Source organism: Podarcis bocagei (assembly GCF_964188305.1).
Source record: "Podarcis bocagei genome assembly, chromosome: 2".
NCBI lineage: Eukaryota > Metazoa > Chordata > Lepidosauria > Squamata > Lacertidae > Podarcis > Podarcis bocagei.
In genome coordinates this window covers 71,264,734-71,275,399 of record NC_138126.1, presented here as the reverse complement: position 1 = coordinate 71,275,399, position 10,666 = coordinate 71,264,734, and the positions used below count along the sequence as shown (strand labels likewise).

The window sequence follows — 10,666 nt, the reverse complement described above, 5'->3', positions numbered from 1 at the left end:
TGTGGCAGTGCTGCCACCAGGGAAAGTTTGGTGGGCCGGATCAGGTCCTTGAGGTGGCAGTTCCCACCACCAGCCCCTGGGATGTGTGGTCCAGTGAACTAATATCCTGGATAAGCTTAAGTATTTCATTCTGTGATAGGTCTTCTACTCCTTTTGCTGAAAAGACCACAAGTCATTAAGGGCTGGGCTAGCTTATGGAGGTGGGGTGGTGCGGGGGGAGGAGATGCCATGGAGCACCTGTGACCTCTGTACTTGCCCAGGAAGGGTATGTGCCAGCCTTGAACACCCCCCTCAAGAAGATCCCTCTCAACAACCCAAGAGAACAAGCATGTTTGTTCCCTTCTTCTGAAGCACAAAGGAGACTCCACCTTGTTCCACACCACAAATAAAACTAATTCCCTTCAAAAATAACCCTGTTGCTCCCACTCTGTTCTTCCCTTTTGCATAAGTTGCTGAGTGGGATGTGCTTTGAAGACAGTTGGAGGCAGATATTTAAACTGGGCTGCTGCAACCCTGGACCATCATTCTCTCCCCCTGCACACGGTGTTCACGGTAAGAGCAGGAGAGAACCAGCTCCAGGATGATTGCTGTGCTGCTGGTGGTGTTTGGACTGACCCCTGCCTGCATATTTCCTGTCAGTGCTGACATCCCTGTGTACCCAAACTTTGACCCTGTAACGGTAAGACGTTTACAGATGGGACTTGCAACCTGTGGAAATGTGTGATGTTTCCCCTTTCCCCTCTGATCTTGCTTCTCTTAGGACTCTGGATAGGACACCTGAGCAGCTTTGCTCTTGAATAAATAATAATAATAATAATAATAATAATAATAATAATAATAATAATAATAATATTTATACCCTGGCCACTCTGGCCAAGGACTGGGCTCAGAGCGGCTAACAAGAAGAATATAAAACATTAATATAATATTAGGCAGGGAATAAAAATACATTCTAAAATCAATGAGCTAGAGTAAATCCAATCAGATGGCAAACGGCACATTAGGGTGTTGATCTTGAATGCTCACAGTAAAGGCCCTGTTGCTTTTGGGTCCCCCTTCTCCTCTCGCCCAGGCCCACGAACTTAGAATCATAGAATCATAGAATCATAGAGTTGGAAGAGACCACAAGGGCCATCGAGTCCAACCCCCTGCCAAGCAGGAAACACCATCAGAGCACTCCTGACATATGGTTGTCAAGCCTCTGCTTAAAGACCTCCAAAGCAGGAGACTCCACCACACTCCTTGGCAGCAAATTCCACTGTCGAACAGCTCTTACTGTCAGGAAGTTCTTCCTAATGTTTAGGTGGAATCTTCTTTCTTGTAGTTTGAATCCATTGCTCCTTGTCCGCTTCTCCGGAGCAGCAGAAAACAACCTTTCTCCCTCCTCTATGTGACATCCTTTTATATATTTGAACATGGCTATCATATCACCCCTTAACCTCCTCTTCTCCAGGCTAAACATGCCCAGCTCCCTTAGCCGTTCCTCATAAGGCATCGTTTCCAGGCCTTTGACCATTTTGGTTGCCCTCCTCTGGACACGTTCCAGTTTGTCAGTGTCCTTCTTGAACTGTGGTGCCCAGAACTGGACACAGTACTCCAGGTGAGGTCTGACCAGAGCAGAATACAGTGGCACTATTACTTCCCTTGATCTAGATGCTATACTCCTATTGATGCAGCCCAGAATTGCATTGGCTTTTTTAGCTGCCGCGTCACACTGTTGGCTCATGTCAGGTTTGTGGTCAACCAAGACTCCTAGATCCTTTTCACATGTACTGCTCTCAAGCCAGGTGTCACCCATCTTGTATTTGTGCCTCTCATTTTTTTTGCCCAAGTGCAATACTTTACATTTCTCCCTGTTAAAGTTCATCTTGTTTGTTTTGGCCCAGTTCTCTAATCTGTCAAGGTCGTTTTGAAGTGTGATCCTGTCCTCTGGGGTGTTAGCCACCCCTCCCAGTTTGGTGTCATCTGCAAATTTGATCAGGATGCCCTTGAGTCCATCATCCTGAAGCCTTAGTTTAGGGGGGATTCATTTGCCCGCTTGCCCAGGACCGAGAAGAGCAAAAGAGCACCAAAGAAGCAACTTCCTCTTCAGAGAAAAGAGTTTATTGAGATCTGCGCAGAGGCTGCCAGTGGAATCACTTCCAAAGACTGACCGCAAATACATGGCATTTGGCAGGCATTCTTATACTGAAGGTACACCTTTCCCTTCACCAATCACCACTCGCCAACCAAGCATTTTACCTTGAGGGGATAATCACGTTAAGCAAGTTCCTCACCTATTTCCTTGTCTTGTTTGGTAAGCCTTTTCCTTGTGCCTACGTGGCTTCTCATCTACTTGACCAGTGTCATAAACCAAACCTGTTTAAGCAATCTATATTGGAATCTAAAGCCAAAGCTGCTCAGGCAATCTATATTGCAATCTATCACAAGCCAAACCTGTTTGAGCAATCTATATTGTGACAGGGCTAAACCCTCCCTTCCTTCAATCCAAGTCGTTGATAAAGATGTTGAATAAGACCGGGCCCAAGACAGAACCCTGTGGCACCCCACTAGTCACTCTTCTCCAGGATGAAGAGGAACCATTGATGAGCACCCTTTGGGTTCGGTCAGTCAGCCAGTTACAAATCCACTGAGTGGTAGCATAGTCAAGACCGCATTTTACCAGCTTCTTTACAAGAATATCATGGGGCACCTTGTCTACTGCCTTGCTGAAATCAAGGTAGGCTACATCCACTGTGTTCCCTTCATCTACCAGGCTTGTAATTCTGTCAAAAAACGAGATCAGGTTAGTCTGACATGAATTATTTTTCAGAAATACATGCTGACTATTGGTGATCACAGCATTCCTTTCTAGGTTATCTGCAGATTAATGGCTGCCTGATTTTGATTTGTGCTTCTAGCTCTGGTAGGAAAATTACAGAGATGAGGTGGGTTGCTTTATATCAGGCACGTCCAACTCCCCAGAGACTGCAATGTACTCCCAGGATAAAATAACTGGCACTAATCTATGCATTGTCATTGGAGGGAGGAGGAGTGTGGGGGTTTTTTTGGGGGGGGGTTGGCCAGAGTTGTTGAGCATTTTTTTTTGGGGGGGGGGAATGACAAAAAATGCACAATAGAAAGTGCAGCACTGAAAATTGAACACAGCGCTACAACCAACATTACTTTCGCAGTCAACCGACTGGACGTTGCGATTTTATATATTTAAACCTATCACCTTTCGCTGCCCCCTAAAATGTCGATCAAAATTCTTGTGTTTTAGGCTATCGGGAAGTGGTACCCCATCGGGATAGCTTCCAAGTTGCCTGAGTTGAATGAGCATGATCAGAAAATAGCACCAATGGACCACACGGTGGAGGTTTCGGATGGAGATATGACACTCACCGCTAATTATATGTCGTTAGTACCTTACAACTGATACCTCTCCTCCCATCATGAATAGGCTGGGAATTGAACCGGGGTCCTTGATTTCCCCTGAAATCGTTTTGAGATGCTTTGGAAAGGGCATAAAGTTTCTGGCACTGCCAGTCAGTGTAGACAATATTGAGCTGGATGGAGCAATGTCCAGATTTTGTACAGAGCTGCTGCTTAGGGAAGACCACATGTTTCCCATCCCGTATTACCTCTCTTTTTTGTGTGTGTCTTGTTTTATCTTAATATATCATAACGAGCCACTTAGGTTGGGCATAGTGATATAAATAAAACATAGCTGGAATGCCAATGGAGACATTGAGTAATCCTGTGGAAACCATTTGATAATGTAGAGGCCTCCAAAAAGGCCTGTTCATTTTGAAAGCATTGATAGCAACAGGGTGCCATTCCTCTTGACACTCTGGCTATCCTTCCCTCTGGTAAAGTCTAAGGCATCTTACTGGTAATGTATTCTTCCATCAGTGGCTCTGACACCCTAAAAAATACACGTGGGGAAGCAAGGCTGGGTATCTGGTTTTGAAGTGCTTTCACTTAGCTCTCTTTTCCAGGGATGGTGTCTGCAAACAATCAGCTCTTGTGTTAAAGCACACTGACAAACCTGGTGTATTCGAATTTCCTGGTAAATATGACTACCATGAGCCACCCTATTACCTGATGAAAAAGTATGTTTTGTGATCGGAAGATCCAGATGCTGTGATTTGGGCAAATGTTCAAACATCTGTTCTTTTTCCCATTTACTTTTCCCATTTCTTTTGAGTGCAAAATCGAGTTATGAGGGGGAGAGCAGTGCAATCACTCACCCACCAATAAGGTTGTTTATTTTAGGAAATACATAACTTGCCTAGAAAAAGTGCTTTTTTCTGGGGGGACACAGGGGTACACATACCCTTAAACATGTTGTCAATCTAAGTTTGGCCTCACTGAGGGGGCACTATTTCAAAAGGAGTAGGAATATGAGAGGACCCCTAAACCTTTTTTTTTTAAGAAAGCACTGGGTCTTGCTAAACCTAGGTAGCCTAGAGAAAACAAAGGCAGCCATGCTTGCTCCATAGTTCTTTCGGAAGAGCGTTCCAAGCTGACCTCTCATCTTGAGATTCAAGAGAGAAGTGAGAGGAGGAGGAGGAGGAGGTTGTAAAGAGGATGCAGCATAAGACTCTCAGTCTAAATAACAAAGAGATAGGAAGGGCAAATGAGGAGTTAAAGGTACGTAACAGTCTGGTTATGTGGAAGTCCTTTGCCCATCTTGACCTCATGCAAACCCTTCTTTTGCAAGCTGATTTTCCCTCAGTTCAAGCAAAACATATAAATATTTTTAAATCTCCACCTGCGTTTTGTGATCTGAGAGCAAAAGAGCAGGATATGAAGGTTGGTAAAAGAGACATCACAGTACAGTGGTACCTCGGGTTAAGAACTTAATTCGTTCGGGAGGTCTGTTCTTAAGCTGAAACTGTTCTTAACCTGAGGTACCACCTTAGCTAATGGGGTCTCCTGCTCCCGTCACATCGCTGCCACGTGATTTCTGTTCTCATCCTGAAGCAAAGTTCTTGACCCGATGTACCATTTCTGTGTTAGTGGAGTCTGTAACCTGAAGCATCTGTAACCTGAGGTACCGCTGTAACAGGAAACTGCCAAAAACTATTTGTCCGTTTGCCTGAGTTTGACCCACTCAGACTGACGGTGGCTCTTTCCATCCCAGTGTCAGAAGTCTCTTTCCATCCCAGTGACAGGATCCTTTTAAGTTGCACAACATCAGGAATTGAACCAGGGACATTCCACATGCAAAGGAAGTGATTTACCCCCTGAGTTATGGTTCATGGCAGATGGTTAAACCAATGCCTCCACTTCCCAACTTAGGAGGATATGATTTGCCTTGTTGCCATCCAAAATTAATCTTGGGCTTTTCAAAATGGAAGACTCCTGCTTTCTCTTTTGATCTCCACTCTGTTTAACCAGGAGGAACTTGAGTGTTTCACTCAAGGCTGCACAAGGGAGTTCTGGGTTACAGCTGGGATCTAGGTTCTCAGACCTGGGGAGCTTTCTTTGCTTCTTTATCACAGAATCCCCGGCAGCCAGACAACTGATCTGTATAGTACTGGGAAGGGACTCTGTCACCCTACAATCCTTATATTGCAACTGATCCTTTAAGCTGCCCTCATATATATCATCATATATATCATGCCCTCATATATATCATCCCAGTCTGATTGGTTTTTTTGGTGGGTGGGTGAATTAATCAATATTTTGGTAATATTGTGCTCGATGAAGAGTGCTGGAGAGCTTAAAAGTTGGCCAGTCTTTCCTGACACTAGGATTGGCTGAAATAAATGTAATACTCACCTAGAGGGTTTTATTATTTTTGGAATGGACCAACACAGCTAGTTTTTGCTTTTCTAGTGAGGTTCTCCAAAGCCCTTGGGATGCCGCAGGAAAAGTTCTAGTTTAACAGGAGCAGAAGGGGTGGTGAGTTCTCACTGTCTGGAGCCTCTCTGCAACCTGCTTGCTCTGCTAGTCTCCAAACAGGGTCTAAGGTCCCCCCTCCTCCCTGCCACATACAGTGGTATCTCTAGTTGTGGACACAATATGTCCCGGGGTGCCGTTTGTACACCGAAAAGTCTGCAACTAGAGCGCTGCTTCTGCGCAAGCATGGAGTGCACACGGCCACACTGCGCATGTGCGAAGCGTGCAGAATGCATCTGCAATATGAAGCGAATGCAACATGAAGCGAACGCAACTAGAGGTATGATGCAACTAGAGGTATAATTAAGGTGACTAAGAGTGGCTGATCCCCCTTTGCCTGCCCCCTTCCACTAACAGCCAAGAAATGAGGAACCCGCTTCCTTCAGTTGATATCTTGTGTTGTTTCCTGTATAGATGGTATTGCCCACGTGATGGATATTGATTATGAAAAGTATATCATTATGCACAAGAAGAAATTAGAACATGAAGCTATGTATCTGTCTGGTATGTGTTATGGCAATGGATTTTATATTTATTCATTATTTTTATTATTTATTTATTTATTTATTTATTTATTTATTTATTTATTTATTTATATTAAGTACAGCTCTTCACCCATAGATCTCAGAGCAGTTCGCAACATAAAACAAACAAACCAGTAACCCTCACTCCAACCTGTGGCATATCTGTGGTTCAGCAAAATGGATGCTAGTTAGTTAGTTAGTGTTGCTGTTTTTCAACTAACTTTTCAGCCACAAAGAAGTTACAAATCTCTCTCTCTCTCTCTCTCTCTCTCTCTCTCTCTCTCTCTCTCTCACACACACACACACACCCTAAAAGTCACAAAAGGAGAATGGGTTGGGAGGAGAGGAAAGAAGCAAACTCAGTTTCAAGTTCTGAGCTGCAAGTTTTTCTGTGGACCAGCCAGAGCAGGAAAAGTTCAAAGGAAGGAGGCAGAGCCAGTGCTGCTCCTCACTCTGCAGTGCTGAAGGAGTTGGCCCTGCCCTGCCTTTTCCATCTGTAGTATAGTTTGGTGGCTGGTGGAAGGTTTTGCCTAAAACATCTGGACGGATACCCTAAGTTTATGGAAGGATACCCTAAGTTCTGATCAATCCAATTACGGCTCTAGTTAACATACAAAAATAGAATACAAAATTATTGAATATCTTTATCTATACTTATCTGGCTAATATACACCCCCCTCTTTTTTTGCTGTCAACAGTCATCTGTACTGCACAGAGTTAAAAAGGAGGAGGAAAACCTATTTAAAATCTGGACTACGATAATCTTCTAGAATAAAAATTGGCTAATGGAATAATCAATGCTTCCCATGGTGAAAGAATATCTTTTTTTGGAAAAGGGAGCTGAACCCTAAATAATGGCCACTTTAGCACTTCACAATGATCCAGCAGAAAGAGTAGCTACCATAAAGCCTCCCACTAGCAAATAGGGACAGTCAGCACCTGTGTAGGCTTTCAGTTCCTTTAAGATCAGGCATGGACAAACTTGGCCCTCCAGATGTTTTGGGACTACAACTCCCATCATCCCTAGCTAGCAGAACCAGTGGTCATGGATGATGGGAATTGTAGCCCCAAAACCTCTAGAGGGCCAAGTTTGGCCAAGCCTGCTTAGATCCTCTTCTCTGGTTTCATGGGGGTTCTGTTCCCGACTGTCTAATGGACAATCCAGAGAAGATGTCAGGAAGAAGAGACTTTGGGTGCTCTATAGACATAAAACAGATATTTCAGCCTTTCTGGGAACAACAATTTACTCAACCTTTGCTTGTGTTTAAAGCTAGGGGAGGGGAAGTGGGAGATGACATCAAAGAAAAATTCAAGAAATTAGCCTTGGAGCAAAACTATCCTGAGGCACACATCAAATACTTTGGGAACGTCGGTAAGGCAACCTGATCTCAATATTTTTTTATTGTAGGTGTGTATGAATGTCTCTGTGTGAAACAGAATCTGAGGAGCTATATTTAGTCTCAGAGAGATTCACAAATCTGGATCACCACTACAGTTTGAGTACAGTGGTACCTCGTTTGCTGAATGCTTCAGTTGAACATTTTGGTTTTCACCGAAAACCTGGAAATAAATGCTTCCGATATGAATGCACCTCAGAAGTCGAACGGCTACTGAAGCTCATTTCTCAATTGTCTCAGTTGAATTTGCGGACTGCCCATTGCGCCTTGGTTGTCAAACGCTTCAGAAGTCGAATGGTCTTCTGGAACAGATTATGTTTGGCAACCGAGGTACCACTGTAGTTAAATCACTGAAATTAACTGAGGTCTGATTTCCATGCTTAATCATAATTAAAGCACCTGAAGCTATCAGGAATTGAGTGGGGGGTTGATTTGCTAAGGGCAGCAGACAATTTGGACCTAGCTGTGGGGATGGATAGGAAGGAGTTTGTTCTACATCCCTCAGCTCAGGTGGTGTGTGTGGTGGGACTCCAGCAATTCTGGCTCCTGGGCAGGGTCTGTCTAGAGACCAGCTGAGGGACGCGGGTGGCGCTGTGGTCTAAACTGCTGAGCCTCTTGGGCTTGCCAATCAGAAGGCTGGCAGTTGGAATCCCTGCAACTGGGTGAGCTCCTGTTGTTCTGTCTAAGCTCCTGCCAATCTAGCATTTCGAAAGCATGCCAGTTCAATTAGATAAATAGGAACCGCTACGGTGGGAATGTGAATGGCATTTCCATGATCTCTGCCTTCATCATTGTGTTCCGTTGCACCAGAAGCTGAAGGCAGCCCTGTTTAGGGAAGCTTTTAATGTTTAATTGACTATTGTATTTTAATATTCTGCTGGAAGCCGCCCAGAATGGCTGGGAAAACCCAGCCAGATGGGCGGGGTATAAATAATAAATTATGATTAATATTATTATTATTTAGTCATGCTGGCCACATGACCTGGAAAGCTGTCTGTGGCCGGAAGCAAGATGAGCACCACAACCCCACAGTCACCTTTGACCTTTGACTGGATTTAACTGCCCAGGGGTCCTTTACCTTTACCTTTTTACCTAGTTCCCAGCTCTAGATAATGGCCTGGTTGGGTCTATCAACTCTGTCTACGGCTGCCTTATGGGGCTCAGATTCCAATTAATTAGAATTAAAGTAGCTTCAGTCCCAGCTGCAAGGAGGCAGCTTCCACTTGGCTGGAGACTGGGGGGAAACCCAGCCCAAAAGTTATGCATGGAATGCTGGCCTAGGTGGCTATCGTATTTGAAGGTTCATATTCCCCCAAAGACCTTAGTGAGGACCCGTCCTTCCTGGCCACATATCAAAACCTTTTCTTGCTGCTGTCAATATTCTTGGCTGCCTCAGCTCTTTGGTTTTTACACCTCTGTGTTGTTTATTTTATCTGCTCTTCTTTCATTGGCATAAATTTTTATATGTTCTGTTTCCCACCCCCAAAATTTCTGCATTTGTTAACTGCGTTGAGTGGCTCAGTTTTGAACTAGAATGGTGAGCTACACATGTTCCTCACAGTGGCTGACCCATTGAGGCAAATAGGACACGGTCCCACCAGCCTTAGTCTGCCCCTAGGGTGTCTTCACATGCCCACCTTCTTACTGACCACCAGCCAAGGAGCGGAACTCCTTGAGAACTTCCTCCTTCATCTCAGTGTTGCCCCTGTAGAGCTCAGTAGGCGAGGGCCTCTCATTGTCTGTGGTTGCAGCTGTCATTTGCTCTGGCTCCATCTGCTGTTGGCCTCCCTGCCTCCCATGCCACCAATCCCAATGGGCATCATCTGCCACTGATTCCAAATAAAGAAATACATATGAGTTGCTCACATTTTCTTCCTCCTTACCAGTTTCCCTGACACTCTTCTCTTCCTTTCTCCCACAGAACAATGCACTCCAAAAGTTGCTTAATAACCAGATATGGCATTTCTCCAGATATATTGCAGCATTGGTTAATAATCAGAAACACCCAATAATCATTGCTCTTTCTGGATGGTGGAGATGATGATGACTACAGATCAATGCCTCTGTCCACTCACCACATTTCTAGCTTGTAGAAATTGATGGAAGTAGAACAACAACATCTTTGGGTTCCTCCATCTCCTGAAACTATTTTTAAAATAAATACATTGCTTAGATCTTGCACACATTGTCAGAAGCATTATTGGAAGTCAAAATGGGAGAAGATAAACATATATGAACCTATCAAGCAGCCAAAGCCTCTGCCCAGTGGGTGCTCAGCTTTAGAGGTTGCCAATATGGTTCTCCAACTTCAGCCATCCATGCCCATTGGCCAGGCTGACTGGGACTGATAGCACTGATGGATGGGGTTCAACAACCTATGAAGCTCACCATGTTGGCCACCCCTTGTCTACTCTGCATTGGGAGTAGCTCTCCAGAATCTTGGAATGAGAAAGGCTTTGCCCATGACATGCTCTTCCTTTAATTGGAGGTGCCAGAGAGAGGCACCTCCTGCATGTAAGCCAGTGCTCCACCGATTCCGAAAAGCCTTGGAATGAGAACTGTGGAAAGGGGAATGGGTACAGAAGGGCGAGAGAATATAAGTGAGTGGCTGGTTGTAATTCAAAAAAGAAAGACTGGTGGAGAAAGGTGAGAAGAGAAACTGAGAGGGACAAAATAGCAGGGCAGAGAAGAAGAAGGGGAAGAGGAAATAGAATAATAAAAGAATAATGTAATGCTCAACTGCCTAAGGCCTGGACAAATATAGATGTTTCAACCCCAATTCCTCGAGAGAGAAGGTTTTGGCAAATGACATAGCCAATTGCCTGTGTTGCAACCCTCCATACCTGACTGGCTGCA

The 10,666-nt window shown here is 44.6% G+C and overlaps 1 protein-coding gene across 1 annotated transcript; it reads left to right on the top strand.

The window, feature by feature from the left end:
• Positions 1–515: 515 nt before the first annotated feature.
• Positions 516–9,989, top strand: LOC308582484 (epididymal secretory protein 4-like). The gene is made up of 6 exons (XM_081185699.1): positions 516–679; positions 3,263–3,399; positions 3,981–4,051; positions 6,304–6,393; positions 7,684–7,785; positions 9,732–9,989. The coding sequence occupies exons 1-6, from the start codon at positions 581–583 to the stop codon at positions 9,755–9,757; spliced, it is 525 nt and encodes a 174-aa protein (XP_081041825.1). The 5' UTR covers positions 516–580; the 3' UTR covers positions 9,758–9,989.
• Positions 9,990–10,666: the final 677 nt, after the last annotated feature.